At 33.9% G+C, this 21649-nt stretch overlaps 1 protein-coding gene across 35 annotated transcripts in view; it reads right to left on the bottom strand.

Annotated features, from left to right (window-relative positions):
* Ppfia2 (PPFI scaffold protein A2) overlaps window positions 1-21649 on the bottom strand; it is a 440250-nt gene that overhangs the window by 104546 nt on the left and 314055 nt on the right. For all 35 annotated transcript variants that reach the window (XM_078053063.1, XM_078053070.1, XM_078053068.1 and 32 more), the window contains one exon: window positions 558-779. In XM_078053063.1, the coding sequence (XP_077909189.1) occupies window positions 558-779 (222 nt within the window). The remainder of the gene's footprint in view (window positions 1-557; window positions 780-21649) is intronic.

Here is a 21649-nt window from a genome sequence, read left to right as displayed (position 1 = left end):
TGGCAGTGTTACAAATAAAACATCTCCTTGTATCTTTTGTAGTAACTTTAAAGTTCTTTCTTTTTTGTCAATGATAAAGCAATGTTAATTCCAGCAAGAACTGAATATATAGAAAAAGAAAGGTTATGTTATACATATGTATAACATTCACACATTTACTTCACATTCATAGACACAGAACCAAAATAAGAGGGAATGATTTAAAGTAACGTCTTTGAGTATTCTTAAATGCTAAGATTATAGAAAGTCGTGATTCATTCCCACACACAGTTATTTAAAATTAAAAGCCTGGATTTTTAAAAATTCATTAAAGCTTCAGAAAGTCTTTATTGTATCTGAGACTTGACATCCAAAATTTCCTCCCATACATATTTAAAGTGTTGTTGATGAAGTAAACTATTTTTGCTTTGCTGAACAAGTACATAACTAATATAATGTGACCCAAATTATGGTCTTTTGAGAAGTAAAGATTTCACACCATTAGAGGAAATTGTGGAAATAGCTTCCCAGAGGCAGCGTTCAGGAAGCAAAGACCAAGAGTGTTATGAATCACTTACCTCCCGAATGTCCCTTTGATATTTAGTGTTCATTTCTTCTGTTTTAATGAGATCTTTTCTTGCTGTTTCTGCTTCCTGTTCCACCTCTCCCACTCGGGAAGAAAGGGCTGCTAAACGTTCTTTCATTTGGGCCATTTCATAGTTTTGCTTTTCAAGCAATTCTTGTAGTTCAACTATTTGACTGGTTTCATCTGTTGAGTCTATAGAGCCATTGGACAAACGCTGCAGAAATAGAACAAGATAGGGCACTTAGGATGTTCTTTATCCTCAAATTAAAAAAAAATGCAAATAAATAGTGAAATTGATATAGATTTCATACTGACAAGAAGTTTTGGAGAAAAAGCAAGTTTCTGAGAAAATAGTTAATTGATATTAAAATATGAAGGCAAATCAGTAAATTTCAAAAAGGTGAACAGAAGCATTTGACTACATATGTATACATATATATCTGTGTGTATATACTTGTGTTTGTATACATATATAAAGTAGCACAAATCACATGTAATAAATAACTGGCTTTTATAGTAACAATAATTATATACTTTATTATTAATATATATTTTATTGAGATAATAATATATTATTTTTAATAGGTAGGGACACAGAAACTGTAATATTTTAAATTTTTATTCAAAATCCTTTGTGAATTTCCAAATCTTATTTTGAATGACACACAGAAAAAGAACATAGATGATATTCTTTTTGGAAATGGTGATTCTGACCACAGGGGGAAAAATGTATAGCAGTCTTGATTTATGTATTGTTAGTTACAAACATTATGTGTGCACACGATCCACAAGAGGGAAGTTAAAAGGGTTAAAAGCTTTGAGACTGACATTTCTACTTTTAGAAAGGCTCTCCAGAAACCAGTAGACCCCTGTCTTCACAAGTGTACAGCACAGGCTAGTATCCAAAACATACAGGAAATCAAACTCACGGCAAACAAGCAAATAAGCCTATTACAAAACTGGCAAAGGACCTGAAAAGACATTACTCAAAAGAAGACATACGAATGGCCAGAAGGTAAATGAAAAGAATGTTCAACTTCACAAATTCAATAGATGAGACAAACGGGAATGAAGGGAAGGGAGTAGGGATAGGAAAAGGAAAGAAAGTGGAATGAATCTGATATAACTTCCCTTTGTGCATACATGAATATACTACAGTGAATCCTACTATCCTGCATATCCACAAGAATGGGGTCCTAATTAGAATAAGATAACTTCCACACTTGTATAATTTTTATCAAAATGGATTCTACTGTCATGTGTAACTAAAAAGAACCAATAAAAAATTTTAAAGAAATCAAAGAAATGCAAAATGAGACTTAATGAGATAGCATCTCATTCGTTATCATCAAAAAGTCAAAAGATAATGTTGGCAAGAATGTGAACCAAATGGAACTCTTGTGTGTTGTTGGTAGCAATGTGAATAAGCACAAAAATTTTAGATATCAGTAAGGAAGTGCCTTGAAAAACAACAACGTAAAAATTGAGATAACATGTGATTCAGCAATCTTATACCTTTTATGTAACCAAAGAATCAAAATCAATGTCACGGAGATATCTGCACTAGCATATTCACTGCAACAACAGTGGCCATCCTTGGGAACCAACCTATGGGTTCATTGATGGATGAATAAAGGAAAGTTGGTTTCTACACTAATAGAAACTAGTTAGCCTTATAAAAGAAGAAAATTGTCATTTTTTACAACATGAATCAATCTAGAGGACATTTTGCTAAGTGAACTAAGTCGGGCACAGAGAAAAGTCCTGCATGATCTTACTAAGATGTAGACTCTAATATAGTCATATCTATGGAAGTAGAGAGTAGAATTATGTAACAAGGGCAGGAGATAGGTGTAGGATGAGAAAAGGGGAGGTTGCTCATCAGAGGGTACAAAGTTTCAGTTAGAAGGAGTGGGGTTCAGTGATCTTATTACACAGCATTTTGACTACAGTTAAAAATGTAGCACATATTTCAAAATTGCTAATAGGGTAGATATTAAATATTCTCAACACAACAAAACAGTAAGTACTATGTTGAACCATATGATAATTATCTTGAAAGTAGATACAATGATCACTTGTCAATTAAAAATGTAAAAGATGAACCTTCCATAGAACAGCTGTGTGGGAGCAGGTTTGTGGTGAGAGTAGTACAACAATTGGGAATTAATTACTTCTGTGAAGAAAACAACAACCAAGTGGATATAGGAAACTATGGAGAAAGGGCAAAGAGAGTACAGTCAATCTGCTATAATGTTTGTTTAGCAACATGAATTTGTTCCAATATTATGGAAATTATCAGGAAACAATTTGAATGTAATATAAATATTGAATTCTACTGTTTGCAATTTTGTTCCTGAGAAGCATTGGCTAAACACAGAAAACAGCAACTAGCTGAAATAAGCCAAGTAGGAACATATCAAATGCACACATGCATCTCCCCCAAGTATTTAACACCAATTGACCTCAGTTCCCTGGGGGTGGTGTAATTTACCATCCTCATCTGTGTTACAACTTTCTGCTGACCTTAGATAGTTTGTTCACCACTTCGAAATAAACAAAAGTCTTTAATTATTTTGACACTCACTTTTTCAAAGAAAGTTCAGGTCCTTTTCAAGGTAAAAAGCCATATCTATCTTAATACTTATATGATTCTTAATCACTTAATAGGTGTAAAACTGTCTACCATTTTTATTGGTACACTATACTTATACATAATAGTGGAATCCATTCTGTCATATTCATACATGCACACAACATAATTTGATCAACCCCATTCCCCAATGCCTCCCTTTGACTTATCTCTTCCCTTCCTCAACCCACTTACTCTAATTTACTCATCTCCTTTCCATTTTTTCTCTTTTTATGTGTTAAAAGGTTTATGTTTCGTGCTATAAACCCCATTTCTTCCATTAGCCATGTATGAGAGTTTAAAATTTTTAAATCTATGAATAAAATAGCATAAAATTATCACATACAGTATGATAGTTTGAAATCATATGTGGAATACATGAGTTTATAGAAATAGCAAATAGGATGTTTGTTGCCATAACCATAATGGGGTGGGGGGTAATTTTGCATAGCTCATGAATTTTAGTAATGAAAATTTTTAGGAATTGACTATAGCAGAAAAGAGGAAGAACAGAAAGTATCATAAGAATAGTTGGAAAGATGCAATGCAGAGAAATGGAAAGCAGACAAATAGCTGGAAATGCTAAATCCAATAACTTAATGCAATGAGAAAGCACAGAGGAACAGCTAGGAAAATCTAAATTAAAAGGGCAGAGAAAGATTAAACAGACTTACTTGCATTTTTTTTCAATTACCCAGAAGAATATCTCTACTCCTCTAGAGCTGGAAGTTATATAAAATCTTAAACTTGCCTAGTTACTTGTAGACTGTGTACAGAAGTTGATGATATTTGAAATTATAACAAACCCTGCAAAACCATACCTCAGGTATTATGATTTTGGCAGCTGGGTCTAGCCTTATTCCCAAACCCAGTTTTCAGTTGCTGCATGACCCTTCTCAATGTACAGGAAGTAGTATATTGCAAGGGTACATGGTTCCTCTCTTTTTAGGTCCATACCCAGCTCTGATCCTTTAGCAAGCAACATTCCCAGCAAGGAGGCAGATGAAGCCTGTGGACTGCAGTATGGAAACCCTGTTCCTCCACATTTGCAATATCACCTGCCCCTTTTATTAAAGTTCAGTACCCGTATTAGAACCATTCCAATGAGTAGTATCTTCAAATCTTGGTTTGTAGATCCAACTTATAGCTTAAGAGAAAAATTAGTAATCAACAGGGAGTCCCCTATGAACAACATTTTAATGCTGTACTAAATAAATTGAAAAAAAACAGGAGATCTCTGTTTTATTATTTTTATCATTATTTAATATATAATGGGTCAGTAATTCAAAAAAATAAGAAAGAATAAACTACTTTTATTTGCAATAACATGTACGAACCTGAAAAATAAACTGAGAGAAAATGAAGCAAGACACAGAAGAGCACACACTATGTGACTCCAGTATATGAAATTCTAGAATAAACAATTCTAATCTTTCCTGGCAAGAGCCTGGAACTGGGGTATGGGAGGTGGAAGTGACTGTAAAAGGGCACAAGAACACTTTTAATGGTGATGGAAATGTTCTCTGTCTTGACTGAAGTGGCATTTATGTATATGTGTGTGTGTATGTGTGTGTGTGTGTGTGTGTGTATCAAAATTCATGGGATTGAGTACTTTAATTGTATGTAAATTATACATTAATACATTCTTTTTAAAAAATAAAAAAATCACAAAAAACTGTTATAAAAGTTATTTTTTATAATTAAAAAATTACAGTTAGAATTGTAGAGTCCTTTAGAACTTTGGAAAAACTGAGACTTATGGAATTACATATAAAGTTGATGTGAATTAAACTGCAGAGCTTTGAGTCCCAACTCAGTTCATCTACCCTTTACTATATTGCCTGTAATCAGAATAAATAAACAGGTTAAAACCATACATGCTGTATAGTAGACATAAGTACCAAGAATTCATATACACATACCAAACATTCATATCTATCTACAATGAGTACATATACATATACATGTATATGATGTGTGTTTATATATGACAATATTTATTTCATGAAACGGAATGATTTCAGTTTTCTAATTAGAAAAAAAAATTGTTATTGCAATTTTGTGCACCTGTGGTACATTAAAATCTTGTATAATATTGTATATATATTTAATAGGTTTAAGGTGAGAGGAATTTAACTAAATATAAACAGTAATCAGGCAACTAAAATAAAACACTTCTCAAACCTTAACCTCTTTAATTCCTTCAAAGAGCAGAGGTATGCTGCATGATCTTCATGGTATTTTGAAATTTGGGACAATTCAGGGAAATATTTTTGATTTCTCAATTTGTTTCTTAAGCTGGGAAAGCACTACATTCCCATCCCTAAACAATGTGTGTTTGGGTCAGCTTTTTCGCCACTGTGACTAAAAGACCTGACCAGAATAATATTAGAGGAGGAAAAGTGTATTTGGAGGCTCACTGTTTCAGAGGTCTCAAACCATAGACAGTAGGCTCCATTCCTTGGAGCTCATGGTGAGACTGAACATCATGGTGGAAGAGTGTAGTACACAGAGGCAACTCACATGGGATCAGAGAGCAGAGGGACTCTACTTGCCAGATATCAAAGATATATATCCTAAAGGCAAGCCTCAAAGACCCACCTTCAGCCACACCCTACCAGCCTTTAGCTCCCACCCATCTAATCCTGTCATAGGATTAATACACTGATTGGATTAAGGCTCTCAGAGCCTGGTCATATCTCCTCTAAAGCTTCCTGCATTGTCTCACACAAGAGGTTTTGGGGGACACCATATCCAAACAACAACATTTTACCCTTGCCCCCAAAAGCTCATGACTATCTCACATTGCAAAATACATTTAGTAAATTTCCAAGAGTCTCCATAGTCTCAACAGTTCAAGTATTTCCCAAAAGTTCAAGTCCAAAGTCTTCTCTCAGACTCAGGGCATGCTTGCATCATGAGTTCCTGTAAAATTCAAAAGCGATTTACAAGTATCCAATACATAAAAGTACACAGTAAACATTCCCATTCACAAAAATAGCAGCACTGAAAGAAGGGATAGGACCAAAGCAAGATTGAAATCCAGCTGGGCAAACAAGTCCTACAGCTCCATGTCCAGCATCTGGGGCAGATGGCGGGCATGATGACATTCTGTTCAATAGGCTTGTGTAGCTCCATCCTTGTGGCCTTATTCGTTGCACCCCAACTGGTCTTTCTGTTGGCTAGTCTCTGCTTGATTCCTGCAGCTTTCCTAGGACAATGTCCATGTTACTGGCATTTCTTAAGCTCAGGGGTCTCCACTGCAGCTTGGGTTTCCTCCTGACATCTCCATACTTTGCCCTCTTAGGGGCTGCCCCCAGGGACACCAACCCTGCTGAACTTTGCCTGGCTTTCTTTTGAAATGTTGGTGGAATCTTTCATGATCCCCTAACTCCAGCATCCTGCATTCCTGCAGAAGCAGCATCACATGGTTGACTTTGAGGTCTCCTTCCATTTTGAGTAATACAAAAGCCCCCTGGGACCCTGGCTGCAGCAGCCTCTGAGTGTCTGGGTGACTGAGCATGTTGAAAAAACTTCCTAATCCTCCTTGTGCAAGGATTCCCCACTAGTCTTTTCTCTAGAGGAATTTCACTTTTACTTCCTTGAGGCTGAGATGGGTGTGGTCTTGCCAGCTCCTGAGATGCCCTGAAGCCATATTTCTTATTGTCTCTGAGCAGAATCTTTAGCTTTATCTTTACTGGCAGTAATGTCTTTAACAACTGCAATTTCCTTAGTCCCAGTTTTCTCTCACCTTTCAAGTCCAGGTTTTTCAAATCTTTCTGTTCTGCTTTCTGCTATTGAATATTACAATAAACTTGGCTAAAAGCTCCCAGCAATATCCCTGTCACCACCCGAATGCTATGCTGTCTAGAAATTTCTTCCACCAGATTAAGAAGTCCTTTGCTTTTAAAATCAGCATTACAGAAAGTCCCAGGACAGGGGAAAAAATGCAGACAAATTCTCAGCCAGAACATAATAGAAATAGCCTCTAGTCTAATTACCATTAGTGTCCTCCTTTTCCTCTGAACCTCTTGAGCTCTGTCCTCACTGTCCACAGTCCTATTGGCATTCTGGTCTTCTGAGCTCCCACCAGAATCAGACATTAAGTTCCACTTACAACAATCTATAACATTTCCAGCTTGCACTGTTACACATCTCAGAATTGCTCTTACCCATTCCAAAAAGCTCCAAATGCTTGTGAACCACATGGTGAGTTTAGTCACAGCAATGGCTCTACTCCTGGTACCAATTTCTGTTTTAGTCAGCTTTTTTTTTTTTTTTTTTTTTTTTTTTGGCCCTGTGACTAAAAAATCAGACCAGAACAACAGTAGAGGAGGAAAAGTTTATTTAGGGGTTCATGAGTTCTCAATTCATAGACAGCAGTCTCCATTCCTTGGGGCTTGAGGTGAGGCAAGATTTCATGGTGGATGAGTGTGGTGGAGGGAAGCAGCTCACATGAAGATCAGAAGCAGTGACAGAGTTTTACTGGCCAGATATCCAATATATATATATATATATATATATATATATACCCCAAAGGCATGCTCCCAATGACCCACCTCCAGCCACACCCCACCTGCCTTCAGTTTCTATTCACTCTCATCATAGAATTAATTCACTTCATTAAGACTCTCATAACTCCATCATTTCTCCTCTAATCCTTTTTTTTCATGTATCACACATGAGCTTCTTGGGGACAACTCACATCCAAACCATAAAAATGTGTGATCTTTCATCTATTCAAATAACTTAAAACATATTTTCCAGAGAACTTATTGTATGTTTTCATAATTTCAGGATAGAAATGTCATTAAAATTGTGATTCTTATTTTAGAAAAATATTTTTTTGCTTTTGCTTCAAATTATTGCTATCTTGACACACCTTTGAAATAAATTATTGTTCTTTTACTGATATGATAAATAACTGAATTAAAAAGCTAAGTACTTATTTTAAACAGCTTTATTGAGATACAACTCACCAACAATAAAATCCACCCTTTAGAAGTATAAAAGTCAGAAGAGTTTAGCATACTCTCAGAATTATGCAATAATCAACATAATATTTTCATCACCCCAAGGAGAAACCTCCTACCCATTAGCAATCACTTACAACTGCACCCCAAGCCCTAGGCAACTATGAAACTGCTTTCTTTCTCTATAGATTTACCCATCTGTGGGAAGCAAAGTTGGAGGGGTCATTAAAGGTGACTAATAGTGTCTTTCTAGAGCTGTCTTCCAATGTTACCTTATCAGAAAGGCCTTTCGCCCTACCATATTAAGTATTCATGTGTTCATTGTGACCTATCAATGCATATATTCCTACAATTTGTTCCCAAATATATTTTACCTTTTTCCTCCCAACACAATTGGTGATAATGCCATCTTTCCAATTGCTCAGGCACAAAACCTAGTCATTCACAAATCCTTTCTTTTTATCATCGTCTATTCAATATATTGTTAGTTTTTTTTTCACAGTATATCTGAATCTGATTCTCAGGACCTCTATTCCTGCCACCTTTGTCTGGGCCATCTACTTGGACTTACTGTAAGCCTCCTGACAGGTCCTTTGCTTCTAACCCTGTCTAATGTTAATTCTTAAAGAAGCTCCAGATTGCCCCAAGGTGATTCTATTGTAGTGAAATCAAGTCCTTACTCAGAACTCTGCAATGGTTTTTCATTCTACTCTGTGAAAAAGCAAAATTCTTAAAAGTAACAATGATCACTACCACCATTCCCTTGAGTCACCTATTCATTTTCCTTCCCCAATGCCTTTATCACTAAGATCTCTTTCCTGTTATTCTTTCATTTGCTCTCATTTTGGCCACATTGGTAACCACACTCACTGTTCATCATACAAGTCAATCTCTCTTCTATATAAGGTCTTCACTTTAGTTCTTTCTTCTTACTGGATGTTCTTTAGTAATCCTCATAGTGAATGTCCAAATTGTTTGAATGAGGCCAGTTCTGACCTCCTAGGACCTGTCCCCCACCTTTGATCCTTGTATTTCTTACTGTCTTTTTTTTTTCAAAATGATTTACCATATTCTAACATACAAATTATTTATATATATACAAATATATGTATATGAATGTATACATAAAATATCACATATCAGGAATTTATTTTTATTAGAGCTGAGGATTTTTAGGCCTTAGCTAAAGCTTAAACTTATTATGGTGCATCTCAAACACATTTTATTCTGTGTTTTATTAATTTTGATTAATGTATGACCTATGACCACAGTGGCTGGCATGAAATTTACCAACCCTATATAGTAATAACTTAGTTGAACTTCTGTTTATAATGCCTAATTTTAATCAATGCTGTATCCTGTGAGGGTGTGGTTTAGCAAGGCATGATGAAGTACATGTAATAGTGTACTTGATGCTATCTCCTTTTGATCTGTTTGATATAAAGGGCTTCCTTACTGAGGATACTTGCATGTGTAATTCTACACATTGGGATTATTGTTTTCTCACAGTTAAGTGTTTTGGGATGTATTGTGTTAGAACTGTTTAAGGTATATATATGTAAGTCTGTATTTGTTGGGTTTTAGGTGAGCAGGCTTTTTATAAAGGATGTTAATTTATGTATTATGTTTATATTAGAATAGGCATTAGTGTTTGAGAGGTTTTAGTTTACATCTAAATATTTCAGGAAGTTTTAATGATAGGCAAGTAGAAGGTATATTAATTGAGATATAATATTGTTGGTGTAGTTTATTTTATGGGTCAGATAATAGGCTTAAATAATGTATATATACAATTTAGGTTTATTTAGTTATAATAAATTTATTTTAGGCAGCATTTGATTTGAGTGATTTGTAGATACTGAGATAAGAGTTAATGAAATTTCTATTATGAAATAGAAAGTATCTTTGTTAAATTTGTATATATATATATATATATATATATATATACACATATATATGCATATAAAACAGAAGGTGTTAAATTACTTCTAACCTCCTCCATCTTGCCAAATCAGAAGCTCTAGGAAGGAAAGGACCTCTCTCTATATATTCCTTCCTTGATGTATTACAAGTGCTTAGGAGTCATATGATGGTTTCTCTTGTGACTAGAACAGCAGGTTATATAGGCACTTAAAATGTATTCGTTGAATGAGTGAAAAATGAAAGTTTCTATGAATAAATGAGATGAATTTTAGGAAAAATATAAGCATCCAAAATGAAATTAAATATAGAAACACATACTTAGCTATTCTCACATAAAATTTATGAAAAAGGCAAATATAAAAGAAAAGATAATACCCCCACTTGTTTTAAAAACCCTATGTGGGTAAAATATCTTCATAAAAATATTGGGTAAATTTTAGAAAACTATTATTCCAAATTCACATTAAAATAAATAATATGGTAGAAATAGATAGTCTATATTTAAGATCAAATAGAGGGAGGCTAGGCTTGTGATTCAGTTGGTAGAGTGCTTGCCTAGCATGTGTGAGGCACTAGGTTCAATTCTCAATACCACATATAAGTAAATCAACAACTAAAAAAATTAAAAAAAAAAAGATCAAATAGAGGGAATAAAAGCCCCATAAATAAAACAATGTAACAACATACTGGCTTCTCATGAGATAAGACTGGGAATTTAAATATGTTCTTTTCACATTTTATCAGGTAAACAATAAAAATATGAAATGCCTTTTTTTGTATTTGATAATCCTTTACAAAACAATCTTTTCTTTAAAATGTTTTCATCTCACTTCCAGCTTTAGCGTGTACCATATCTTTGAAAAACAGTGGTATAGTGAAATTAGTTAAGTGACCATTTTCATTTTGAATTTTATGTTGCTTTAGTTTTTATTGCTTGTTTTAAACATACGTTAGTGGCTGCACACTACTCTTTTACTTTGCCAAAGGATAAGAGTGTATTAAGCATTGATGAATAATTTTCAAATTTCAAATGCTGAACATGCAGAACATGAATATGCAGAGAATTTAAATTACCAAATTAATATAACTTAATACTTAATTTCTTCTCTGGAATAGTCTTCTTTTTAAAAAAATATATTTTCTTACTTACTTTCTTTCTTTCTCTTTCTTTCTTTCTTTCTCTTCTCTCTTTCTTTCCCTTCCTTTCTTTCTTTATTCCTTTCTTCCTTTCTCTCTATATATGTGGTGCTGAGAATCAAACTCACTGCCTCACACATGCTAGGCAAGCTTTCTACCACTGAGCTACAACCCCAGCTCTAGAACAAGGACTTCTTGACAAGGTATTCCAGAAGACTTAGGAGTTACATTAATTCTATGTTTTAGAGTTAGATGAATACTACCTATGCAGAAATAATATTTAGTTAACTTTAATTTTGGATAGCTGATTTTATTTGATAGCTGATAATTTACTCTTTTTTATAAACATATTTCTAACTTGATTTGTATGTTTTTAACATCTCCTTTTCCAAGTTTTTCTCATCTAAACCATAAGCCCTTGATTCTGTCTTATTGATCATTATTCTCTTATGTTTTACTTTTCCTGGTTTATTGATCTTTCCAGAGAAAATAGCAATAGATGGGACCAGAATAGAAGTTTAGAATTTATTTTAATATGCATTAAATTAATATATTAAAGGCACATATACCTAAAATATATCAGTGCTTAATGAATAAACACTAAACAGTTCCATTCTATTTTTAAAAAACTACAATATTTTATAGTTCAAGAGAAAAAATGAATTATCTGATCAAAGAAGTTGAATTAAGATTTGCAATGATTAACATAAGCAATCTAGAACTGATAGTTATTTGCTGGACTGGGGAAAAATCTATAGATTTGAGGAAAGACTTTTAAAACTATTTTATTCTGTGGAAAAAGAAAGGATATTCTAAAGAAATGTTGAATTAAAAAATAAATAACAAAAATTCAGATGGGAAACATATTCATAAGTATAAAAATATTAAGAAAAATAATAAAAATTTAGAATCATAAAGTTAGTATAAGTCAGCAATGTATTAGATAAAATAAAAGTATATAATAACTGAATGACTGAATCCATCAGTGATTTCCCAGACTGAGAATAAAGTCTAAGAGGAAACATTATGAATAACAACTTGACTAGGCTTGGAACTAAGGAGAGACTTTAAAAGACTAACCAGTGGGATACCCTAGCAATTTTTTCTGCTTTTTCTTACAGATCATTGTGCTCTTTATAATATTTTACTCTCAAATTCAGATTTTCAGATTTGTCTTCAAGTCCTCAAGGAAGATCATATATTCCATCAGAACAATGCAAATAATACAAATAGCTAACATTTATTGATTATCTACCCAAGAACAGAGAGCTGGCTAATAGTCTGTTTCTAAGGCAGTGTTCATTCATAACAATTACCACACTGTGATAATCCTTATTAAGTTCTGACAATGCCCTAGGCAGTATTACAAGTGCATGATGTATCCTTGGTTGTTAAATCCCATTAATAACCTGTTGGATACAGTAAAGGAAATCAGAGCAAAGAATATAAATGTTTTACTTGAGGTAAGACTAATTGAAAATCATGAGATTAAGATCTGAACCTAAGCATTCTGATTCTAGTATCATGCTCCCAGAAGTCTTTTCTACTCTATTTTCTGCTTTGGTTTTTTTTTTTCTTTTTATATTTCTCTTCTGTTCATTCATTGTGTCATTTATCCATTAATTTAATCATCCATCAAAATTTTACAATCTAAGCCTGTGTTGTGGTCCATGCCTGTAATCCCAGCATTGAGGAAGCTGAAACAGAAGGATGGAGAATTTAAAGCCAGCCTCAGCAATAGCAAGGTGCTAAACAATTCATGGAGACCCTGTCTCTAAATAAAATATAAAATAGGACTGGGGATGTGGCTCAGTGGTGGAGTGTCCCTGAATTCAATTCCTGGTATAAAAAAACAAACAAACAAAAACAAACATAACAATTTTACAATCTGGTTAGCTACTAGAATATGCCAGATATTAAGTTGGGTATTCGAAATGTGAAGACTCCTGTCTGCAAGTAACATAATATGGGAGGAAAAAATAAATCAACAAAGCCAAGCAAACAAGCTATTTCTAGGAATCAGAAAGCATTTAAACACTAGGAAAGTCCAGGGATTCAGGGTCATGACCTTAGGATACTTTAGGTCTGCTGGACTGTTTTTATTTGTCTTCATTATGCTTTTTTTTATACTCAAATATCAGAACTGACTAATCAAATCTGGTCCTGCAAATAACCACATTTTGTCTTTGATTCAAGATTTTCCATCACAGAATTCTCAATTGTTTTAAGTTCTGCATTGATTCCTTCAGTCTCTTATATATCATATAGATCACCTAATCATACTTCCTGCAAACCTAGGGCCTGGGTGATACTAAGAGAGGGGAGGAGGAGATTATTTGGCATAATTATCAGGAAACTTCAAGGCAATGGGAAAAAAAAAGAATGTTCCCATTTCAATTATGAAGTTTATAGTTACTCTCTGATAGACTAAAGCCATTGACTAGATCACAGGTAGATCTGAGAGTTCACAAGGAAAACATACCAAGAAAGAGGTAGAGGTTATAAACTGGGACCTGCGCCTGACATTCCAGTTTGGGGTGGTCCCAGCCTGTTGTGTGGTGGGATCTAGAAGACCTTTTTGGCTAATCATCCAATGGAGTTTGGAAATGTTAAGTTTGAACTTGAACTTTAGAGTGTATAACTTGGAGGATGGGAATATTATTCCTGAAGAATACTGTGGCAGGAGTTGTCCTGACTGCTGCTGGAACTTTAGAACCAGGCCATAGACTGGCATGAGATGGTTTCATTTGGCCTGTATGTCAATGAGTGAGTTATTGCATTGGTGCATGGACAGCATTTAATTTGGAAGGAACACCTGCTTTCAAGAGCAGCACTTTGAGGATGTAAGATTTAAGAAAATGATTGCTCACTTGGCTTCTTAATCAGATTTCCCAGTTCTCTTTTTGTGAATTATTTAGAAGAAGGACTGGATTCTTTGACCTGTTTAAGTTTTCAATATTTTTGGATAAGTGGCCCCATCTCAGGATGAGTGGCCCCAATAGAGTACTACCAGTTTATAGTTCATTCGGATTAGTTGGGCTCTTGTACTTTAGCTAGTCTCAAGAAAGTTCAACCTATCTGTATTCTAATCAGGTCATAAAAATTATATATGTAAAGTATTAGTCATAGATATAATAATAAATATGAATCATGCACTGAAGAGTTTTATCATTTTTCTACTTTAAATTTTTTTTTCTTTTGGAGAAATTTACATACATATGGTGAAAATGTAAAAATTAAATTTCTTATCTTTAGAAAAAGAAAAATAGTTTACTACCAGAATATCTGTCAATGAAATCAGCTACTTTTCAGAGATGTGTGAATCTTATTCTGAAAATAACTTAACAAACTTGCAGTGGAAGAGAAATTCTACATCTCATAAAACTTGTCTACCAGCTACTATGATAAGCAATACAATTCATGATAAAACTCGAGTAACATCATCATTAAAGTCTACATTGTTTAAAGCTTTATTAAGCTTGATTATATGAAGCTGGCTTTGTAAAGTCAACATGCCATTCTGATCCATTCAACTCAACATTGCTTTAAAATATTATCCAATGTAAAAGAAATAAAGAAGTGAAAACAGGCAAAAAAAAATAGAAAGGAGAATAAAACCATTTTTTAATTTTCCTAACTATTAGAAAAGCAAAAAGCCCAGCAACCTCTTAGAACTAATAGGTAAGAATGTTTGGTGAATGCCATGTCAAGTTTTAAAAATCTGTAGCATATTTATATGCCAATATTAATTTATTAGGAAAATAGCAGAAAAAGATAATAGCAACTATAACAACAAACTATAATGCCAAGTAATAAATCTAAAAATCTGAAAGACCCCAAAAGGAAGATCTAATCACTTTTATTGAAAAATATAAAGCATGACATAAATGGAGCCATAAGCTTTATGCCTGAATATTAAAACAGTATGTCACAGAGGTGATTTTTCTCTACGAATTACTCCCCTAATTTAAGGAATTCCAATCAAAATATCAACAGGGTTTAAAAATAAAATTTGAAAAGCTCTAAGAATTACAATTAAGCTCTAAGAATCATGATTTATAAAGTTTTGCTAGTTGAAACAATGCAATATACCATTTATCCATTAAATGCATTTATTAAGTGCTTATCATGTTTCAGGAACTATTCTGAAGACCCGAGCCACATCAGGAATAAAACAAATATATTAACTCTTACTGAGCTTATTGTTAAACTCTGTGGAAGATAGTAAATTACAGATACTATAAATAAATCATAAACTAATTTTTTTTAGAGTGCGTTATGACATTTAACAAAAACTTAAATCAAAGTGAGAACGTTAGCCATGCAGATATCTGGAAGAAGGCACAAGCACATCCAAAGTCAACAGGATGTCAGTGTGGCTGAGTGGAGCTGGTGATGAAGTCAGAAAACACAGAACACCAGAGCATGTACAGCTTTGTGGAAGTGTGAAGCATGTGTTGAGTTTTTGAACAGCTGATTGACATGTTCAGATGTATGTCTTAAAACATCACTCTGATTCACACCATGTTGACAATAGATCTCAGAGGAGCCATGAGAGATGCAGAGGGACCTGATAAGAGGGATTACAATAATGGAGGTGACAGATGATAGAGGTTCAGATTATAGAAGTTAGAGGAAAATGGTCAGATTCTGAATATATTCTGAAAGTAAAGCAAGTAGAATTTCTTTATATTTTGATGTGGGCTGTGAGAGATAGTTAGAATATTTGGAAAGGTAAAGTTTCCAAAACCTGAAATGAAGGAGATGGAGCAGGTTTTGGGGGGATATAAACAAGTTTTTGACACTTTAAATATGCAGTGTCTTTTAGATGTACAAGTAGAGTATGTTCAACATGTGGGGCAGTAGACTTCTGGAGTCTAACTGGTTATTGGGTAAAGATTCATAATCGTTTATCAGATGAATTGTATTTAATTGTGTGAAACTGAATGAAATTTCTGAGACAGTGTAAATAGAGAAGATGAAGAGGATTGAGGCCTGGGACACTCCAACATTAAGAAGTCAGGGAAGAAGAGGAGACAGACAAAGCTACTGGTAGGTAAGATAAAAAAACAGTGTAGTTTCCTAGAATGCAAGTAAATAAGGTGTATCAGGGAGGAAAGAGTGATCAGCCATGTCAAATGCTGTGGAGACATCAGCTACAACATACATCTGAACATGTCAATCAGCTGTTCAAAAACCCAACACATGCTTCACATTTACACGAAGCTGTACACGCTCTGGTGTTCTGTTTTTTCTGACTTCATCACTAGCTCCACCCCAACCACGCTAACATTCTCTTGACTTTGGACATGCTCATGCCTTCTTCCAGATATCTGCATAGCTAACATCATCACTTTCATTAAGTTTTTGTTTAAACGTCATAACATAATCTAAAAAAAATTAATATATAATTTATTTATAATGTCTGTTATTTTAATGTGTTCCATACAGTTAAACAATAAGCTCCATAAGAGTTCATATATTTGTTTTATTCCTGACGAGGCTCAGGTTGACAACTGACTATTTAGTGATGACTATAACTGGCCATTTAGTTTCTATGAAGTGGTAGGGCAAAGACCATGTCAGAATTACTTTACAAAAGAATGGAAAGAAAGCCACTGGAGACAGTGGGTAGACAAGCTTTTTTGACAGAGCATTGCTGCAAAGATAACAGAAAACACAACAAATGCTGGTAGGGGACATGGGACTAAGTAAGACCTTTTTATAAAAATCAAGTCAGAAGAATTTTGTAAATTATATTGGATAGGTAAAGAGGAAAATTTGACGACAAAGGAAAGAAATGTAAGAATTGCTGGAAAAACACATTTGGACAAATGGTAGCACAAGATATCCAAGTAGTATAGCAAATTTTTCTTTGTCCAACATTCACTTTTGAAAATAACTTTAAATCTCATCATCAAATAAGCACTTTTAGCCTCTTAGACACAGGAACAAGTTTAAGACTTTGTTTTAAGCAAATACTCTTCTATTTTGAAATCCATGAAATCAACAAGTTTATATGCTGTCTTTTTAAACCCATAGGTAAATTTTAATAACTATGCACTTATTCATCTCAGATCTCTCTGTTCACAGTTATATAATTTTAAGCCAGTTATGTTTGCTCTATAAGCATTATAAGAATCAAATATAATAACATATATAAAAGTACTTTTAGAAAGCTATAGGAGTCTTTATTAAAGTCATTTATCTTGTTCTTATTTGCTTTTGCTCCTTTGTTAATGAAGTTTCCAGACAGGTTGGAAGAATAATTTGCCAGTCTTCAAAGGGCCGGAGCCAGGCAGGGATACCCTGCAGAATCTTTATTCTGCCATGAGCTGCTATCCTGCAAAGTAAGGCCATCTCTGGCAATTCTGCATACTAAGTTCTCCTCTTGAAGCTTAACAACATTAAAAATTAAATTACATAAGGATGAGTCACAGGATGGCCTAAGCTTGGCTCTTCTTGATGTTTTTGTGAAGCCATCATAAGGCCTCCAGGGCTAATTCAGTCTATGTATCTAGGACTGTACCTTCTCTTTCCAAGATGACAAATTCATAAACCCATTCTCCTGTTGGTTTCATTGTTGAAATTTTAATTGAAGAATCAAAGAGAAATATACGTTTTTGTGTGTTTGTGTGTTATTAGGAATTAAAATTAAATATAAGGGATCTGTGAACAGAAAAGTAGTGCTACCCAGATGTAAAAAAATCCAGATGGTAACTACCTCTATAAGAGAGAAACAATAATGCATAAAATGAGCTACAGCTGACAAGGCTCAGTTTTGGTGGCAGTAACTGACATGAAGTAAGGAATATATATAATAATGGCTAACATACATATAAAATATGAAAAAGTTTCATTATAGAAGTTGAGAGTAGAAAGGTAGTTGATACAGACTGGGATCAGAAGGAGAGAGGGGAGAGGAGAGATTGGTCAATTAGCACAATGTTTATAGTTAGAGGGAATAAGTTCTGGTGTTTCATTGCACAGTAAGGTGATTGTAGTAAGCAAAGTATGATATATCTCAGTATAGGGACACGAGAATTTTGAATGTCGTCACTATTAAAAATGGTAAATGTTTAAGGTGTTAGGTATGCTAATCATCCTGGTTTGAGCATTACACGATGTATATATGTATTGAAACATCACACTGTACCCCTAAACATATGTGATTGATTGTCATTTGACAATCAAACATTTCTTAAAAAGAGAAGATTCAGCTTGGTTCACTCGGAGTATTTAAGTTCAAAGTAGGAATGATAAAGTCAAGTGGCCTGAAAAGTGAGAAGAGGCCAGACAGCTTGGGAAGCCCTCATGCAACATTCCAAGCCTATATTACATGCATAATTTAGTCACTGGAACATCAACAGCCTTCTCCACCATTAGTTTTGTGAAGAACCAAAATAGTCCCTCAGTAACTAATATATAAGAACTACAAAAAAATGCACTACATATACCCAAGTGTAATGATTTTATGAAAGTTCTGTTTCAGTTTTACATATATACATAAACACAAATGTATACATACATATTGACACATTGAATAAATGAGTCATGCATGGTAAAGAACTGAAATTAAATTGTATTTCTTATGGTGGGTAGCAGACAGGTGAGTCCCTAGTGATCTTAAAGCTGAGGGCAAAAGAACAAAGAGGTTCACATGGGTTAATCTAAATATCTAACAATTATAAGTCAAACTAACAATCAATCAAATATAAATATATTCTATTATCTTTCTTGACAACACACATTTGACTGTTAGACCAGATTTTAATAAATACTTCTCAACTATGAAATTCCACACAAAACTTTGTCACCCAAATATGGCTCCTGCACTGTAACCTTCTGCTACTCTCTTCCTAGCCTCAGTTCCTTCCAGAGTACTCATAAATTTTGCCCCTCTATAGGGTCAATGCTTCAGCCAGTGCTTTCAAATCTTCTGTAACTCCAGCAATTGGAACTGCTTGGAACACTTTAGATCTAGCAGGTGATGCACTGGGAAGCATGCAGACCACTGAAGTGGCTCTTTGGAAGAAGCCCACAAGGACCTTGGAGGTAATCTAAGATCTGTTTGATCAGGGATTCTGGGCTTCCAGGTACCTGGCACACAGTGAGGAAGGGGTAGAGGGTAGTTCATAGTTGTGAAGTTTCCCTTGGTCCCATGCACTCCTCATTCTGTACAGAAGGACACAGATGGCCAGAACAAGGCTCACTAAATCATGGCTGTAAGTCATGGGCTCCTCTTGTCCAGGTTTAAGAGCCACACTCACAATGGTCAAGTATTTTAAATGTCACTTCCTTAGAGGGTCTATTCAGAGTAAAAACTACTTAGAAGTTGTGAGGGAAAGTAATAAAATAATTTATTTATTAAGATATATTCTTTAACAGAATAAAACAATCAACTCTAGAAATCAAAAGAATATGTATAATTATGAAAGAATACATTTCCTGAAGTGAAGGAGTGTGAGAGTATGATATCATCTGGAGGTGAGATAATTTGTTCCAGACAAGCCATTTCCTCTCTGTTTCCTTATCTGAAAAATTAAGGGAAAACATTTACCTACAGATATGCAAAAACAAAAGATAAATATACAAAAATGTAGAGCTAATGATTTTTTAAAGAAATAATATATAATTAATATATAATTCCTTGCCTAAAATACTTCCATGTCTTTCCATTGTGCACTGAATAAAATTGGACTCCTTACCAGAAGTGACAAGAATTTAAATGATCTGGTATTTTCTAACTGTTGTTAGAAAATACCAGATGTTCTCTACCTTGACTACTAGATTCCAGTCACCCTGACATTCTTCTTTCCCAGAGAACAACAAAGTACATTTCCAGCCTTAGTTCACCTTCATCAGTGTTTTCTTTGCTTCAAAAACTCTTGAAGCTGGGGCTGAGGCTGTAGCTCAGAGGTAGAGCGCTTGGCTAGCTCATGCTAGGTGCTGGGTTTCATCCTCAGCACCACATAAAAATAAAATAAAAATAAATTTAAAAAAAAAACTCCTGAAGCTTTTTCATATGGCTGATTCCTTATGCTTTTATTTTAACCTCTAATATCTTGTAATATTTCTTCTAAACTCTATTATCGTTTTTGATATCACATTTCTCATATTTTGTAATAACCCTTCAGGCATCTTTATGTGTCAAGGTAGATTCTTACCAAATTTATTACAGGTGCTATGTCTTCTGAATCTCTACCATTGTCTAATATTCTATTAATCCATATCACTTAGCAAATATTTGCAGCTGTGGTATAAAATTGGAAGTACAGAATTGTGAGGGTGAGCATTATTATCTCTTTTACAAGAGCAGTATGTTTATTTTGAAAATTTTCAAATTAACTCCCTCCAGAAAACAACAGAAAAAAGATTATTGAGCCCAGTTCTAAACAAGGTAAAATTCCGTGCTTTGAAAATTTTCATTATTTTATTACTATTTATATTCTTCTAAAACAAAGAAGTTTAAGGTCATGCAAAAATCATTTAAACTTCTGCAGTTTCAGTTAAGCTTATTATTTTTTTGTTTTTGTTTTAAAAGTATTAATAATGATAGGTCTTTTCATGAGTAATAAGAGCTATTTCAGAGGGTGTTTTTATGAGACTATTTTTGTCAACTATTTTGTCAACAGAGTTCTCAAGCCACTGATAAAAAACAATCTCTTGTTGGCTAACAACTTACCCTGACTATGTAATTTAAGTAATTTTATTGCCTCAAAAAAGGGTAATCCTTGTGACTAAGATTGGTCACATTCTGAAAGTTCCATAAATCTAACAATAGTTTTGCATTTCCCTCCTGAACACCAGCTTTGCAATTTGCACATTAACACTAGAGTTATCCTATACTGATAAGCTTTATTATATAGATACTCACCTAAATAATAACCTATTTTCCTCTGTTTAACTGCACCTTTAAAATGTTCTCAATAAAATATTAGGTGATAACCTTTAAATTATAATGTCAGGTTAAGAAATGTGATATAAAATGAATCATCCTGAGAAATTAATCACAGGAATAATATGAATTGAAATGTAGTTATCTTTAAAGTTAAAGTAAATATTTCACAGTATTTTGTGTATAATTTTAGATTAAACTGAGGGATATGAGCATGGTATTAATAAGAGTATACCATTATTTCCAAACACCTGGAAATCATACTGCAATCAGAGAACATAGAAAAATGAGTATCAATCATCACAATGTTTAAAAACCTTAGTTATACCCACACAAAGAATGAGTGTGTGAGCAGTGGTCCAGAACTTCTCTTCTTTGTTGGTTGAAATGCCTTCATCAAGAATTGGAATGCAAAAATATTACAGACAAATGGTTTAGGTCACCAATGACTCAGCATCTTTCATGTGTACAGTTGTATCTTTGAAGTCCAAAAGAGATGAAAACAAAGTATACAGAAATGT

The sequence above is a fragment of the Ictidomys tridecemlineatus genome, chromosome 6 (genome assembly GCF_052094955.1).
Source record: "Ictidomys tridecemlineatus isolate mIctTri1 chromosome 6, mIctTri1.hap1, whole genome shotgun sequence".
NCBI lineage: Eukaryota > Metazoa > Chordata > Mammalia > Rodentia > Sciuridae > Ictidomys > Ictidomys tridecemlineatus.
This window is presented reverse-complemented; position numbering and strand designations above follow the sequence as displayed.